Source organism: Oncorhynchus clarkii, chromosome 14 (assembly GCF_045791955.1).
Source record: "Oncorhynchus clarkii lewisi isolate Uvic-CL-2024 chromosome 14, UVic_Ocla_1.0, whole genome shotgun sequence".
NCBI classification, from domain to species: domain Eukaryota; kingdom Metazoa; phylum Chordata; class Actinopteri; order Salmoniformes; family Salmonidae; genus Oncorhynchus; species Oncorhynchus clarkii.
Window position 1 is genome coordinate 5070933 of NC_092160.1, and position 18084 is coordinate 5089016.

The following is an 18084-nucleotide window of genomic DNA, read 5'->3' on the forward strand; positions in this document are numbered from 1 at the left end:
ACTTCAGAAATATGTAAGCAGAGGAGGGAACATGGCCCAATCCATATCAACAGGGCTGCAGTAGATAGTCAGCAGTTTTAAGTTCCTCTGTGTCCACATCACCAAGGACTTGTCATAGACCAACAAAACCACCACTCTTGTCAAGAACCCGATGGTCACTCTGACAGAGCTCCAGAGTTCTTCTCCCTTATTTTTGAGCTACAGCCATCTTCGTTCCCTTCGGACCGGTTGAAGACGATAATGTCAGGAAGGGCACTCTCCTGGGCTATGGCAGTTTGGGAGCAACAATCTGCCATTTGTCATTCTCCGGTATCCGGGGGAGAGGCGGCCAGAAAACTACTTGAGTTATGTCAAGACTCCTGAACAAGAGCAGGAAGTCAACATACCCTCGGCCCAGATGTTCATCCGCCGCTTTCGGCGTACCTGGAGAAGAGCCCGGGCGGCACTTCTCAAGACCAACTCGCTATCGCATTGGCAGAGGGTATGGCTATCCACACGGGACCTGCCCCTTCGGGTGGAGTCATGCAAACTTTCCACCCATTTCATTGGCCGTTTCCCTATCTCTAAAGTCCTTAGTTCCATTGCTGTTCGTCTTTTGTTACCCCGTACGCTCCGTATTCACCCTACGTTCCATGTGTCTAAGATTAAGCCTGTGTCTCACAGCCCTTTGTCTTTTCTGTTTCCAGGCCCACCCCTCCAGCCCGTGTCATCGTTGGCCATTCGGCGTACATGGTGAGACGCCTCCTGAGTGTTTGACCGCGGGGCAGGGGTTTCCAGTACCTGGTTGACTGGGAGAGTTATGGCCCGGAGGAGAGGTGCTGGGTCCCCGCTAGAGACATTCTGGACCCAGTCCTCATCACCGACTTCCACCGCTGGCACCCCGGTCAACCATGTATGCGACCAGGTAGGATGCCAGGTGGCACCCCTAGAGGGGGGGGGGGGGGGGGGGGGGGGGTACTGTCACACCCTGATCTGTTTCACCTGTCCTTGTGCCTGTCTCCACCCCCTCCAGGTGTCACCCATCTTACCCATTATCCCCTGGGTATTTAAACCTGTGTTTTCTGTCTGTCTGTGCCAGTTCGTCTTGTATTTTCCAAGTCAACCAGAGTGTTATTCCATGCTCCTGCCTTTTCTATTTTCTTTTGCTAGTCCTCCCGGTTTTGTCCCTTGCCTGTTTTCTGGACTCTGTACCCATCTGCTTGACCATTCTGCCTGCCCTGACCTCGAGCCTGCCTGCCACACTGTACCTCCTGGACTCTGAACTGGTTTTGACCTTTTGCCTGTCCATGACCATTCTCTTGCCTACCCCTTTTGGATTATTAATAAATATCAAAGACTCAAACCATCTGCCTTCCCTGTCTGCATCTGGGTCTCGCCTTGTGCCCTATACAGGGAGGGAAATGTAGCGAAAAAAACAAAGCTTAGGGCGATAGATCCCTGTTTTAGATGTGGGGCCGTTGGTCATTGGAAGAATGAGTGGTAATGGAGCCCACTGCATTCGGAGGGAATGCATTTTTTTTTTTTTACAAAGAACCAGCAGCCAACACTCTTGAAAGCAGCGGGGCAGGAAACTCTCACATAGTGGCATGTGGCCTTGGTTCAATCAATAGAAACTTTTATCTCTATGAACCTCTATGTGAAAGGAGACGTAGGAGGCCATGTCTCACACAACTTTTGAATAGATGCCTGGGATCAAATATCACTGATTCCTTACGGTGAGAAATAGGCTACATTTACAACAGGGAAAGTGTTACATTTAACAAGGTAACAGGGGCAGCATCGAAAGCGATACGAATACTTCCTGTCTTTAAACATGGACCAGCAACAATACCAAGATCATTTTACATGGGAGTAAGTGGAGACAATTTTGGGGTTGGCGAATCTTTGCGAAATGCCAGGGGAATGGATTCTAAAGTGGATTACTTTAAAAGTACCAGTCCAAATACTCCTTGTAAACTCAGAAAACCTTGCAAGGTTTTAATCTCGTGAGGCATTTTATTTAATTTTCGAGGAATTCAATTGGAGTTAATATTGTGAAAAAAAAAACAAATGCCCCAAACACGGGGACTAAAACAGTCCAGCAAAAAACCCACGAACAGGAAAAACATGTTAACCTCTAACGTGCGGTCAGCACTCCTCTTCTGCCATCCACTGGCTTGTTGGAGGGATTCCTGGACGGCCCTCCAGGTCTCCTTGGAGTGCTGCACCCACTCCTCCACCACAGGAGCCTCAGTCTGGCTTGGATGCCATGGTGCCAGGACCGGCTGGTACCCCAACACGCACTGAAATGGGGACACGTTAGTAGAGGCATGGTGTAGTGAGTTCTGGGCCATCTCAGACCAGGGGATGTATCTCGCCCACTCCCCTGGCCGGTCCTGGCAATACGACCGCAGAAACCTACCCACCTCCTGGTTCACTCTCTCCACCTGCCCATTACTCTCGGGGTGATAACCGGAGGTCAGGCTGACCGAGACCCCCAGAAGCTCCATGAACACCCTTCATACCCGGGACGTGAACTGGGGACCTCGATCAGAGACGATGTCCTCCGGCACCCCGTAGTGCCGGAAGACGTGGGTGAATAATGCCTCTGCAGTCTGTAGGGCTGTAGGGAGACCGGGAAATTGGAGGAGACAGCAGGACTTAGAGAACCGATCCACAATCACCAATACCGTAATGTTCCCCTGAGACGGGGGGAAATCGATCAGGAAATCTACGGATAGGTGAGACCATGGCCATTTGTTAATTATATGAGTAGGAATAGTGGACTTACGTCACACCTACAGTTAACTAAAATATATGGAAACGTATGCTCTATGCAAAATTACAATCAACTGATTGCAGCGTTACCACAAAAAAAGGCAGGTGGAATGGAGAGAAGGTATGGAGCTTGTTTGTCTGCCCTTTATTAAAAACCAACATTGGCATAAATAGACAATATACCAGTTTAATTTGAGGACCAAAATGTTGACAGTGGCACCATACAGGTTGCAAAATAGCTGAGAAGAGATTTTTGATGTTCTGATTCCATGGCACATGGTTTATGAACTGATACACAAACAACGCTTGATTCAAAACTTTTTTTAAAATTTAAATTATACAAAATTCTTTCCACCTACAGAATGTTACGAATATTGGTCATTCAGTACAATCATCTCAAGAGATGATCATTTGAGCACTTATTCTGGCATTGCCTCTATGTAGCTTGTTTCTGGTCACAGTTTCAGGAGTGTCTGTAAAATCACAACATTTACCTGAAACTAACTCTACAAATAGCACTGTTGGGAGATATGGAAAGCCATAGTCAATCAATCAACAATGTAGTAACATTCTCAGTAAAAATATTTATCATTAATTTACAATCTGTAGATTAGCAAGGTTCAGAATGTATGTGAAACAGCACAGTTGAAATATACACTATGTGTACAAACATGAAGGACACCTTCCGGATATTGAGTTGCTTTAGCCTTTCTACTACTAGTGCATAATGTTGTTAAAGGCAGCACACACAGCCAGTCACGCAATAGTTTCCCCAATGCACATGGCTGGGGAATTTTCAGGCATCATAAATAGATGTACACCCTCTTCTCAGTTAACTGCAAGGAATCCAGATGACATTACAACCTGTCAAAACATGGATTGGACCCGACGTAGTATAGCAATAGATTCATAGATTTCAGCTGCTTTGGATGAATTTCTTCGCAATGCATGTTCATTAGTTTGGAGTGGACAAGACAACTAATCTCTAAGATTGCAACCAATTTGCACCAAAAAGTGAGGGGCTATTACTGTATTTGTGTGTGGTCTGTATCTGGGGACCATGGGGTGTAAAGTAAACTCAGAGACACACCCCTACACCATGGAATGGAAACAGTCTAAACATGGTTCATATCAAAACTAAAATAACCACAGCCTCGCAATGGTCAATCGGTCTGTCTTGCTGGATCATGTTGCCGATGATACTTTAGTTGTGAGCATCAGTAGGAGCGTCTAGGACCATGGCATGTGATAGTCCTCGGGCAGAGGAACGTTTATGCAAGACGTAGAGAACACATAGATTTATTAGAAGCTGGAAAGGACATCCGTAGTATAGGCTACCATTTTTGTGTACAGTGTACCTGCAATGTGGCATGAGAGTGCAAGCTTTCCTTCTGTAAGCTAGACCTGTCTCAGGCATCTCTATTTACGTGGAGTGCTCTGCTCTTTTGCAGCCACAAGATGGCACTATTTACAAGATTCTAGGTTCAGAACCATTAACAATGTTCCTTCTCATTTGATACATTTTGCTTTCTAACAAAATTATCCAGTGAAACGCATAAAAAATAATGAGAAAATAGATTTATTAAAGTATTTTAAATCACTTGAGACAACAACTGTGCAAAACAGAACACAAAAGCATAACATCCCAACACAGACATATGAAATTGAAATATAAAAAAAGTACAAAATAGAAGTATAAAGTTAATTAGAACAAGAAGCGTCTGCATTAAACTGCTTTGACATTGACTTGGGCTTAAACATTCAGAGTGATGGGATGTCAGACCTTATAGGATAACAACATATTTGTCTTGAGTCAAAGCTGGTCCAATGTGACAGGGTTTCCCAAACTCGGTCCTGCCCCCCGTGCACATTTTTGTTTTTGCCCTAGCACTACACAGATTAATCAAATCATCAAAGCTTGACTATTTATGGTTATTTGAATCAGCTGTGTATTGAGTGCTAGGGCGAAACTCAAAACGTGCAGCAAGTGGGGGCCCCAGTACCGAGTTTGGGAAACCCTGCTTAAAGTCTGAGACAGGGAATCAGATATCAGCAGAGTCAATGCTTCTCTCATTAGAGATGGCCTCAATTGGAGTGGGGACAGTTGGGGGAGAGGACTTCTTCCTGTGAATTAAGCAATTGGACACAATGGTGAGACAAGCCCATGCACCTTTCACTCATATGTCCTCAACAAACTGTTGTACTAAATAATAAACAAATGAAACCAACAATGTTAGTTCTTTAAAGAATGATTTAATCTTTCGTACAGTAAATTATGACACTCCTAAACAGAAAATAAATTGGTTTACATGACTCACATCAGGCGAGTGAGAAGTCTCTGCACTTTCTTCATACTGGGGTCCAGGCAGTACTGCACTCCATTCTTAAGGCTAACACTATCAAGAAATAGAATGATTAAATTGATATTTTCTTCGTAATGATTTTCAATTTTAATTGATGTCATCATATTATCATCATCCTCATCATAACTGATGAGATGATATATACTCACATGAACTCCAGCCTGTCACAGGAGGGAGTTGGAGGATAGATCTGGATGTCCTCAACAGTGTTTGGAGCGCCAAAGCTGTTCCGCACCTTCCGACACAAACATCGTTGGCTCACAGAACCTATACAGAGAATCAGTGGACAATGAATCGAGTACAATCGAGCTACTTGGAATTACTAAATCGCAATACAAAAACAATTAACCATGCTCAAAAAATGTAAACATCATATTGACATGTAATAAACGTTCCATACCATAGTGATAACAATTATGGTAAAAAAAAAAAGAGGTAGACTCACGCTGGGCGACTGTGATACAGATGGTGACAGCAATGAGCAGGAGTATTCTGGTGATCATGGTCATGTTTTCAAAGTGTGGTGTTCCCTGCGGGTACAGCTGTTGGTTGAGATGAGTCTGTCTGGTGTGAAGAGATGGAGGACTGGAGATAAGATTTGAGTGTGTAAAGAGATATATGAGATGAGACGAGAGACAGGTACTGTGAGGAGTTGAGAGAAGGGGCCCCTTATATACACAGCCTTTATCTTTCCAGTGATCATAAGAAATGTCCCTTTATGATGGAAACTGAAACTAACTAGCAACCACAAGAAAATGCCCCCCGCTCTTATCCACCCACTCTTTAGTCTGCAACCTCACTTAATTATTACATTTTAGTGTGGATTATAATGCATCTGGCATTTCAAGATTTATAGTTTTTCAATTGGCTTTGAGTCACTGTTTTAAAATTCTAGTTAAATAAATTGTTTAGTCAGTGGAATGGTGACATAAATACAATTTCTATAGATCAGAGGAATTAACAAAATCCCTTTATGTGATGTGGTTAATCTCCCTAATCCGAGTGTCTGGAAAATATGTATATGCCTTTAAATAATATTATTCATTATTATTTCTAATTCTCTGTGGAAAATTATTTTTCACCTCAGTAGGCCTACTACTATGTTATGTTAATTTAATCTGTTTAGTAGGAACTGAATCGAATAAATTAGGAACTGAAATAATTTAATCCCCTAGAACTATCTATGACTGGGATGTATTTTCAATCATCATTTGCTGTATTTTTAATGTCATACATCAAACAATTGTTTCAGAGATGTGGGGGTTAAAATGTGTTGTGTTTGTTGTGTGCCTGCATCTTTATGTGACGGAGGAGGGTAAGTATTAAGGGGTTTCAGACCGTTCCATTGCGAAGTGAGTCTTTGCCGAACTGCTCTCATCACACATCATTAACACATGTAGTATCTCTGCAGATGAACCTCCTCTAATGTTTCCAGTGTAAGAAGCTTTATAATTCTCACCTTTCTGTTCCCCATCAAAAAAAACACTTGTCACACATTTTTACACCAACTGTACATTTGCTGAGTTATGTGGTCATTGACAAACTGAGTTTTGTCTCTAGGGCTCCCGAGTGGTGCAGCGGTCTAAGGCACTGCATCTCAGTGCTAGAGGCATCACTACAGACCCTGATTCGATTCCAGGCTGTATCACAACTGGCTGTGATTGGGAGTCCCATAGGGCAGTGCACAATTTGCCCAGCGTTGGCCTGTGTAGGCCGTCATTGTAAATATGAATTTGTTCTTAATTAACTGACTTGCTTAGTTAAATAAAGGTTATATAAATTAATAAATCTGGCTCACATCACGTGTGTAAACTTGATCAGTTGTAATTGCGATAAAGAGACTTTAGGTGGGCTTACCATTTTTTGTATTGCATATTCTTTCATTGGGACTAATTAAAGTGCCTTCAGAAACTATTCACACCCCTTGACTTTTTCCATTTCATTTTTTGGGGGATTAAATTCATATTTTGTGCCATTGATCTACACACAATACCCCACAATGTCAAAGTGGAATGCTTTTTTTTTTCAATTTAATAAGAAATTGAAGCTGAAATGTCTTGAGTCAATGAGTATTCAACTCCTTTGTTATGGCAACCTTAAATACGTTCAAGAGTAAACAGTAGCATGGACTCACTATTTGAGAAATAATTGTGGTTAACATGTTTTTTTTAATGATTACTATATACCCAATACAGTGCATTCAGAAAGTATTCAGACCCCTAAACTTTTTCCACATTTTCTTCCTTTACAGCTATATTCAGTAATGGTGTAACGACTTCGCCGAAATCGGTCCCTCTCCTTGTTCTCCGGCGTTCGGCGGTCGACGTCACCAGCCTTCTAGCCATCGCCGATCCACTTTTCATTTTCCATTTGTTTTGTCTTTGTTTTACACACCCGGTTTCAATGTATGTTCGGTCCGTTATTGTGGGCTCGGTATTACGACATGTTATTGGAATATTTGAGTAAAGTTACTTGTGGTACTCATCCCTGCTGTCCTGCGCCTGACTCCTCTGCACCAGCTACACCCAGACCATTACAAATGGATTAAAACATTTTTTTTTATCTCATCAAGCTACACACAATACCCCATAATGACAAAGCAAAAACTTGTTTTTAGACATTTTTGCAAATGTATAAAATAAAAAAAATATTACATTTACATAAGGTTTCAGAACCTTTACTCAGTACTTTGTTGAAGCACCTTTGGCAGCGATTACAGCCCTGAGTCTTCTTGGGTATGACACTACAAGCTTGGTACACCTGTATTTGGGGAGTTTCTCTGTCAGGTTGGATGGGCAGTGTCGCTGCACAGCTATTTTCAGGTCTCTCTAGAGATGTTCGATCAGGTTCAAGTCTCAGGCTTTGGCTGGGCCACTCAAGGTCATTAACAGACTTGGCCCCAAGCCACTCCTGCGTTGTCTTGGCTGTGTGCTTAGGGTTGTTGTCCTGTTGGAAGTTGAACCTTTTCCCCAGTCTGAGATCCTGAACGCTTTGGAGCAGGTTTTCATCAAGGATCTCTCTGTACTTTACTCCGTTCATCTTTCCCTCGATCCTGACTAGTCTCCCTGTCCCTGCCACTAAAAAACAACCCCACATTATGATCCTGCCATCACCATGCTTCATGGTAGGGATGGTGCCAGGTTTCCTCCAGATGTGACCCTCGGCATTCAGGCCAAAGAGTTACATTTTAGTTTCATCAGACCAGAGAATCTTGTTTCTCATAGTCTGGGAGTCCTTTTAGGTGCCTTTAGACAAGCTCCAAGCGGGCTGTCATGTGCCTTTTACTGAGGAGTGGCTTCCGTCTGGCCGCTCTACCAAAGGCCTGATTGGTGGAGTGCTGCAGAGATGGGTGTCCTTCTGGAAGGTTGTCCCTTTTCCACATAGGAACTCTGGAGCTCTGTCATAGTGACCATCGGGTTCTTTGTCACCTCGCTTACCAATGACCTTCTCCCCCGAGTGCTCAGTTTGGCCGTGCTGCCAGCTCTTGAAAGAGTCTTGATTGTTCCAAACTTCTTCCATTTAAGAATAATGGAGGCCACTGTGTTCTCGTCGACCTTCAATGCTGCAGAAATGTTTTGTTACCCTACCCCAGGTCTGTTCCTCAAAACAATCCTGTTTCGGGCTCTACAGCCAATTCCTTTGACCGCATGGCTTGATTTTTGCTCTGACATGCACTCTCAACTGTGGGACCATATATAGACAGGTGAGTACCTTTCCAAATATTGTCCAATCAATTGAATTTACAACATGTTTTAGAGAAAGTTTTAGAAATTGTTGCAACCCCTGTTCAACCTCTCTTTCATATCGTCTGAGATTCCTAAAGCCCCTGTTCAACCTCTCTTTCATATCGTCTGAGATTCCTAAAGATTGGAAAGCTGCCGCGGTCATCACCCTCTTCAAAGGGGGTGACACTCTAGACCCAAACTGCTACAGACCTATATCTATCCTACCCTGTCTTTCTAATGTCTTCGAAAGCCAAGTTAACAAACAGATTGCCGACCACTTCGAATCCCACCGTACCTTCTCCGCTATGCAATCTGGTTTCAGAGCTGGTCATGGGTGCACCTCAGCCACGCTCAAGGTCCTAAACGACATCATAACCGCCATCGATAAGAGACATTACTGTGCAGCCGTATTCATCGACCTGGCCAAGGCTTTCGACTCTGTCAATCACCACATTCTTATTGGCAGACTTGACAGCCTTGGTTTCTCAAATGATTGCCTCGCCTGGTTTACCAACTACTTCTCTGATAGAGTTCAGTGTGTCAAATCGGAGGGCCTGTTGTCCGGACCTCTGGCAGTCTCTATGGGGGTGCTACAGGGTTCAATCCTCGGGCCGACTCTCTTCTCTGTATACATCAATGATGTTGCTCTTGCTGCTGGTGATTCTCTGATCCACTTCTACGACTACTCTGGACGGCTCTGACTTAGAATACGTGGACAACTACTAATACCTAGGTGTCTGGTTAGTCTGGAAAATCTCCTTCCAGACTCACATTAAGCATCTCCAATCCAAAGTTAAATCTAGAATTGGCTTCCTATATCGCAACAAAGCATCCTTCACTCATGCTGCCAAACATACCCTCGTAAAACTGACCATCCTACCGATCCTCGACTTCGGTGATGTCATCTATAAAATAGCCTCCAACACTCTACTCAACAAACTGGATGCAGTCTATCACAGTGCCATCCGTTTTGTCACCAAAGCCCCATATTCTACCCACCATTGCGACCTGTACGCTCTCGTTGGTTGGCCCTCACTTCATACTCGTCGCCAAACCCACTGGCTACAGGTTATCTACAAGTCTCTGCTAGGTAAAGCCCCGCCTTATCTCAGCTCACTGGTCACCATAGCAGCACCCATTCGTAGCACGTGCTCCAGCAGGTATATCTCACTGGTCACCCCCAAAGCCAATTCTTCCTTTGGTCGTCTTTCCTTCCAGTTCTCTGCTGCCAATGACTGGAATGAACTGCAAAAATCTCTGAAGCTGGAGACTCATATCTCCCTCACTAGCTTTAAGCACCAGCTGTCAGAGCAGCTCACAGATCACTGCACCTGTATATAGCCCATCTGTAAACAGCCCATCTACCTCATCCCCATACTGTATTTATTTATTTATCTTGTTCCTTTGCACCCCAGTATCTCTACTTGCACATCTACCATTCCAGTGTTTAATTGCTATATTTTAATTACTTCGCCACTGTGGCCTATTTATTGCTTTACCTCCCTTATCTTACCTCATTTGCACTCACTGTATATATACTTTTTGTTTTATTTTGTTCTACTGTATTATTGACTATGTTTTGTTAATTCCAAGTGCAACTCTGTGTTGTTTTATGTGTCAAATTGCTATACTTTATCTTGGCCAGGTCGCAGTTGCAAATGAGAACTTGTTCTCAACTAGCCTACCTGGTTAAATAAAGGTGAAATACAAAAAATAAATAAAACAATTAAAACATCTCAAGGATGATGTTGGATCTACAACATTGTAGTTACTCCACAATACTAACCTAAATGACAGAGTGAAAAGAAGGGGAAAAAATTTGTAAACATGCATCCTGTTTGCAATATGGCACTAAAGTAATACTACAAAAAAATTGGGCAAAGAAATAAACTTTTTGTCCTGAATACAAAGCATTATGTTTGGGTCAAATCCAACACAACACATCACGGACTACCACTCTTCATATTTTTAAGCATGGTGGTGGCTGCAAAATGTTTGGATATGCTCGTCATTGGCAAGGGAGTTTTTTTGGGGAATGAAAATAAACGGGATAGAGCTAAGCACATGTAAAATCCTAGAGGAAAACCTGGTTCTGTCTGCTTTCCAACATACAGTGGGAGACAATTTCACCTTTCAGCATAACAATGACCTAAATCTCAAGCCCAAATATACACTGGAATGTCTCACCAAGACAACATTGAATGTTCCTGAGAGGCCTAGTTACAGTTTTGACTTAAAATCGTCTTGAAAATCTATGGCAAGACATGAAAATGGCTGTCTAGCAATGACTAACAACCAACTTGACAGAGCTGGAAGAGTTTGTGCAATATTTGCCAATAATTTTTTTTGTGTGTGCAAAGCTCTTTGAGACGTACCCCAAAAGACTCACAGCTGTAATTGCCAAAGGTGCTTCTAACATGTATTGACTCCGGTGGTTGAATACTTATCTAATCAAGATATATTAGTGTTTAATTTTTCATTAATCTTCAAAAAATGTTCGAATTTTTCTTCCACTTTGACATTACAGAGTAAGTTGTGTATATCGTAAAAAAAAGAAGACAATTAAATTCATTTTAATCCCAATTTGTAACACAATGTGGAAAATGTCAAGGGGTGTGAATACTTTCTGAAGGCACTGTATACACACCATAGTTAATGATTTGGAGTTACTTAGGGGAGATTCCACCCCCCTTCTCACTTTTGTTTTTTCCATCTTTTTTCTTTTGTTTTCACTCTCCCTTTCTCTTTCTTTAAAAAAGTATGTTTTTCTTGTAAAAGTGGTACTGTCACAATTGAAAGATTTTTCTAGTTTCAGGTCCTGTTTGGGTCTGTAACAGCAGAGTGATCACAGTTCCAGGCTAAAATGGAATGTCCCTGTCTGGATGTCATCGTCAGTGAAAAGGAGTTTGGAGCACAACTATGGGAAGTGAAGTATATAGTTTACAGGAAGTGACATGACAGTTTAGAGAAATTCAAATGAGATGGGCTTGAATATGATAAAATAGCATTACATCAGCTTGTCTATCTCTGGGAGAAGGGATAAGGCTTGGTTAGTAGTTTCAGAGTCAAATGCATTTCAGTTCAGTCAATTTAGAACATGCCTGATGTCTTTGGAGGTTATGTATGAGGTCAAGCAATACCAAGCTTATGGGAGAAGTTAGGTAAGAGAGCTATGGCCAACTGATAATGTGCAATGTTGAAGTAAATGTTAACGTCATTTAGTAGGCGAGTTTCAGTGTACGCGTATGCAAGATCAAATCCATAACTTGGTGATGTAAGCAACAGGGTTGGGCTCAATTCTGGAATTGACTCCAATTCAACTCATGAAGTGATTCTAACATGTATTGACTCAGGGGGTTGAATACTTTTATATTAGTGTTTTATTTTTTTATTATTTATTTTAATTTTACAAATGTTAGACATTTTCTTCCACTTTGACAGAGTATTTTGTGTAGATTGTTGGCAACAAAAAAAAAGACAATTAAATCCACTTTAATCCCATCATGTAACACAACAAAATGTGGAAAAGTCAAGGGGCGTGAATACTTTCTGAAGGCAATTGTAACGTTCGTCGTCCTCCTCTGATGAGGAGTATGAAATGTCGGACCAATGCGCAGCGTGGTATGTGTTCATGATGTTTATTAACTAAACAACAAAATACAAAATAACAACGTGAAATAAATGAAAACCGAAAAAGTCCTGAAAGGTGCAGAAAACACTAGACAGAAAATAATCACCCACAACTCAAAAGTGAAACCTGGCTACCTAAATATGGTTCTCAATCAGGGACAACGATAAACAGCTGCCTCTGATTGAGAACCATACCAGGCCAAACACAGAAATCACAAAACATGGAAAAGGGAACCTAGACAACCCACCCAACTCACGCCCTGACCATACTAAAACAAATACATAATAAAAGAACTAAGGTCAGAACGTGACAGCTGGTTTTGGTTTTGTCCTGAAAATCAGTTGTTTCAACAATATTTTATATGTATCTATTTAACTATTTATTTTATGTTTAAGATCTATATTTGAGTGTCTTTCCAAAATGCTATATATCCATTTTCAGAAATGTTGGTAAATCAGCTTTTATTGTTTCATCTTAAGAGTCTATTGGTTCAATCTAAATAACATAATAAAAAAATCCCCATCAAAATCTGTCAATTTAAACTAGAAATACAGTGCATTCTGACAGTTTTCAAACCCCTTTTTGTTACGTTACAGCCTTATTCTAAAATGGATTAACGTGCCCCCCCATCAGTCTACACACAATACCCCATAATGACAAAGCAAAAACAGATAAAAAAACAAATGCCTTATTTACTAATTTACATAAGTATTCAGATCCTTTGCTATGGGACTCACAGTCACGAGCCGGCTACCACCAGCTTACTCAACCCTGCACCTTAGAAGCCTCATGTACATAGACATGAAATTACTGGTCAATTTAATAAGGAACACTGGTCACTAATAATGTTAACGTACTGTTTTACTAATTTAATATGTATATGCTGTATTCTAGTCAATGCCATCCTATTCAACTATTGCTGTATACGTACTATATTATCTTACATATTCTACAGATATACCATATATTCTATCCGCATACTCTCCATAATGTTTATACAATCCCGTCACATATATACAGTACCAGTCAAAAGTTTGGACACACCTACTCATTCCGGGGTTTTTCTTTATTTTTACTATTTTATACATAGAATAATAGTGACGACAACAACAAGATCTGTATGTAAAACTTTTGCATTTTTCATTTAACTAAAATGGTGCCGGAAGAAATGTCAGCAGTTTTACGGGCGTCTAACCAAATGTGCTATTATGTGATTTTTTTTGCTCGATTTGTAACTTATTTTATACATAATGTTTCTGCCACCATATTTTACGGCAAAAAAGAGCTTCTGGATATCAGGATCAGGATCACTCACCTCGGATTAGACAAAGATTTTTTTCTTCAACAAGCAGGAAGAACGGGATATACCGTGAACACCCGACAAGGCCGACATCCAGACGCAGGTACAGAGGACACAGAGCGGGGTGCCGCATAAGGATCTGGAGAAGGCGAGTGGGTATGCTGCAGTTACCGTCTATATTACTCACCAACATACAATCATTGGACAATAAATTAGACGAGGTACAAATATCCTACCAGCGGGACATCAAAAGCTGTAGCGTCTTATGTTTCACGGAATCGCGGCTGAATGATGACATGAATATTCAGCTAGCAGGATATACGCTGCACCAGCCAGATAGAACAGCACACTCCAGAAAGATGAGGGTGGCGGTCTGTGTATATTTGTAAACAACAGCTGGTGCACAAAATCTAAGGAAGTCTCTAGATTTTTCTCGCTTGAATTAGAGTTTATCTTATGATAAACTGTAGACCACACTATTTGCCAAGAGAGTTTTCATCTATACTTTTCGTGGCTGTTTATTTACCACCACAGACAGCTGGCACTAAGACCGCACTCAGTCAGCTGTATAAGGAAATAAGCAAACAGGAAACCAGTAACCCAGAGGTGGCGCTCCTAGTGGCCGGGGACTCTAATGCAGGGAAATTTAAATCAGTTTAACCCAATTTCTATCAACATGTCAAATGCGCAACCAGAGGGAAAAAAAATCTAGATCGGCTGTACTCCACACACAGAGATGCGTACAAAGCTCTCCCTCACCCTCCATTTGGTAAATCTGACCACAATTATTTTCCCCTGATTCCTGCTTACAAGCAAAAATTAAAGCAGGAAGCACCAGTGACTCGATCTATAAAATAGTGGTCAGATGAAGCATAGACTGAAACATGTTCCGGGATTCTTCCGATGGCTTTGAGGAGTACATCACATCAGTCACTGGCTTTATCAATAAGTGCATTGATGAAGTCGTCCCCTCAGTGACTGTACGTACATACCCCAATCAAAACGCCATGCATTGTAGGCAACATTCACACTGAGCTAAAGGGTAGAGCTGCCGCTTTCAAGGTGCGGAACTCTAACTCTGAAGTTTATAAGAAATCCTGCTATGCCCTCCGATGAACCATCAAACAGGCAAGCACCAATACAGGGCTAAGATTGAATCGTACTACACCGGCTCTGTCTTATGTTCCCGGGCTTGCAAACTATTACAGACTAGAAAGGGAAGCACAGCCGCGAGCTGCCCAGTGACACAAGCCTTCAAGACGAGCTAAATCACTTCTATGCTCGCTTTGAGGCAAGCAACACTGAGGCATGCATGAGAGCATCAGCTGTTCCGGACGACTGTGGATCACCCTCTCCATAGCTGACGTGAGTAAGACCTTTAAACATTCACAAGGCAGAGAGGCCAGATGGATTACCAGGATGTGTGCTCCGGGCATGTGCTGACCAACTGGCAAGTGTCTTCACTGACATTTTCAACTAGTCCCTGATTGAGTCTGTAATAACAACATGTTTCAAGCAGACTACCATAGTCACTGTGCCCAAGAACACTAAGGCAACCTGCCTAAATGACTACAGACCCGTAGCACTCACGTCCGTAGCCATGAAGTGCTTCGAAAGGCTGTTAATGGCTCACATCAACACCATTATCCCAGAGGGCAACACATCTGCCACACTGATCCTCAACACTGGACCCCCTCAGGGGGGCTTGCTCAGTCCCCTCCTGTACTCCCTGTTCACCCACGACTGCATGGCCAGGTACGAGTCCAACACCATCATTAAGTTTGCAGACGACATAACAGTGGTAGGCCTGATCACCAACAACGATGAGACAGCCAATAGGGAGGAGGTCAGAGACCTGGCCGGGTGGTGCCAGAATAACAACATATCCCTCAACGTAACCAAGACTAAGGAGATGATTGTGGACTACAGGAAAAGGAGGACCGAGCACGCCCCCATTCTCATCAACGGAGCTGTAGTGGAGCAGGTTGAGAGCTTCAAGTTCCTTGGTGTCCACATCACCAACAAACTACAATGGGCCAAACACACCAAGATAGTCATGAAGAGGGCATGACAAAGCCTATTCCCCCTCAGGAAGCTTAAAAGATTTAACATGGGTCCTCAGATCCTCAAAAGGTTCTACAGCTGCAACATCGAGAGCATCCTGACTGGTTGCATCACTGCCTGGTACGGCAACTGCTCGGCCTCCACCCGCAAGGCACTACATAGGATAGTGCGTACGACCCAGTACATCACTGGGGCTAAACTGCCTGCCATCCAGGACCTCTACACCAGGCGGTGTCAGAGGACAGCCCTAAATTGTCAAAGACCCCAACCACCCCAGTCATAAACTGTTCTCTCTACTTCCGCATGGCAAGCGGTACCGGAGCACAAGTCTAGGACCAAAAGGCTTCTCAACAGCTTTTACTCCCAAGCCACAAGACTCCTGAACATGTAATCAAATGACTACCTGGACTATTTGCATTGCCCCCCCCCCCCCCACCCCCAACACCTCTTTACACTGCTGCTACTCTCTGTTTACCATATATGCATAGTCACTTTAACTATGCATTCATGTACATACTACTTCAAATAGCCAGACTAACCGGTGCCCCCGCACATTGGCCTCTCGGACTATCTGCATTGTGTCCTGCCACCCACCACCCGCCAACCCCTCTTTTACGCTACTGCTACTCTCTGTTTATCATATATGCATAGTCACTTTAACCATACCTATATGTACATATTACCTAAATTAGCCTGACTAACCAGTGCCTGTATATAGCCTTGCTACTATTATAGCCTCACTACTGTATATAGCCTCCCTACTGTTATTATTCACTGTCTTTTTACTGTTGTTTTTTATTTCCTACTTATCTATTGTTCACCTAATACCTATTCTTTACTTAAAAATTGCACTGTTGGTTAATGCCTGTAAGTAAGCATTTCACTGTAAGGCCTACCTACACCTGTTGTATTCTGCGCATGCTCCAGGGCAGTGATTGGGGACACTGCCCTGTGTAGGGTGCCGTCTTTCGGATGGGACGTTAAACGGGTGTCCTGACTCTCTGAGGTCATTAAAGATCCCATGGCACTGATTGTAAGAGTAAGGTTGTTAACCCCGGTGTCCTGGCTAAATTCCCAATCTGGCCCTCAAACCATCACGGTCACCTAATAATCCCCAGTTAACAATTGGCTCATTCACCCCTCTCCTCTCCCCTGTAACTATTCCCCAGGTCGTTGCTGCAAATGAGAACGTGTTCTCAGTCAACTTACATGGTAAAACAATGGATAAAACAAAACAAATGTGACAAATAAACTTTGATTTTCTTTTTTAATTTAGAAGATGCTGTTATCTAGAGCGACTTACAGTAAGTGCATTCATCTTAAGAAAGCTGCGTGAGACAATCACATATCACAGTCAAATACAGTATATAGCAGGGGAGAAAGGGGTAATTGAGACACCTTTTTTCTAGGAAACCATACACAAAATTAATAATTTGACCCCAAATTTAGAAGAGGTCATCATTTCATCAAGGAAGAAACCATATGGGAAAAGTTAGGACCAAAAATAATCATTTATTTTGTTACAGGTTACAAGATCCTGGTATCTAAACCAAAGTATGTCATTTTAAGACGGTTCTATACATCATTTCATGTCTCTATAAGCTTCAATATTATGTCCTAAATCCAGCATGAAAGTGCATCCTTGTAGCTGTGTGGGTTAATACTGTCAAAATGTTTGCCTTGGGGTAAGTTGAGCCAATGGTCAGCCAATGGCAAGATGAGCAAATGTAAGTGTTTTCTTCCCAGGCGTAATGCAGGGTATTCTCACAGGCATATGAGGTAATAACAGGGCCTGGCCTATGTTGAAAGTGTTAAAAAAAGTACAAAGTGTTACGTATTAAGCCTGTGTTAAAACATGCTTAAAACGTAAAAAAGTGATTGTGCTGTATTTGGGAAATAAAGATAGATATGGTTTAAAAAGGTAGTGGTAATATTTATTCAGTATAGAAATGTGTAGGTTGCTTAACATACCCTGTTCTGCAGCTGAACTTACCCCATACCCTGGGACAGTGGTGTAAAGTACTTAAGTAAAAATACTTTAAAGTACTACTTATGTCGTTTTTTGGGGTATCTGTACTTTACTTAACTATTTATTTTTGTTGAAAATGTTTACTTTTACATACACTACATTCCTATACATGTCAGAGTCTATCTAGAAGATGGCGAAGGAGTCAGGCGCAGGACCTAGGTAAGAGTAAAAAAACACTGTATTTACTCTATCCAAGAACATAACAAAAATCCCGT

At 42.2% G+C, this 18084-nt stretch overlaps 1 protein-coding gene across 1 annotated transcript; it reads right to left on the reverse strand.

Annotated features, from left to right (window-relative positions):
* Positions 1–4783: 4783 nt before the first annotated feature.
* Positions 4784–5731, reverse strand: LOC139365917 (C-X-C motif chemokine 11-1-like). Its single transcript, XM_071102977.1, has 4 exons — positions 5566–5731; positions 5270–5387; positions 5076–5153; positions 4784–4881 (listed from the first exon to the last, which is right to left on the reverse strand). Exons 1-4 carry the CDS (start codon positions 5627–5629, stop codon positions 4800–4802), a joined length of 342 nt encoding a protein of 113 aa, XP_070959078.1. The 5' UTR covers positions 5630–5731; the 3' UTR covers positions 4784–4799.
* Between the last annotated feature and the right edge of the window lie 12353 nt (positions 5732–18084).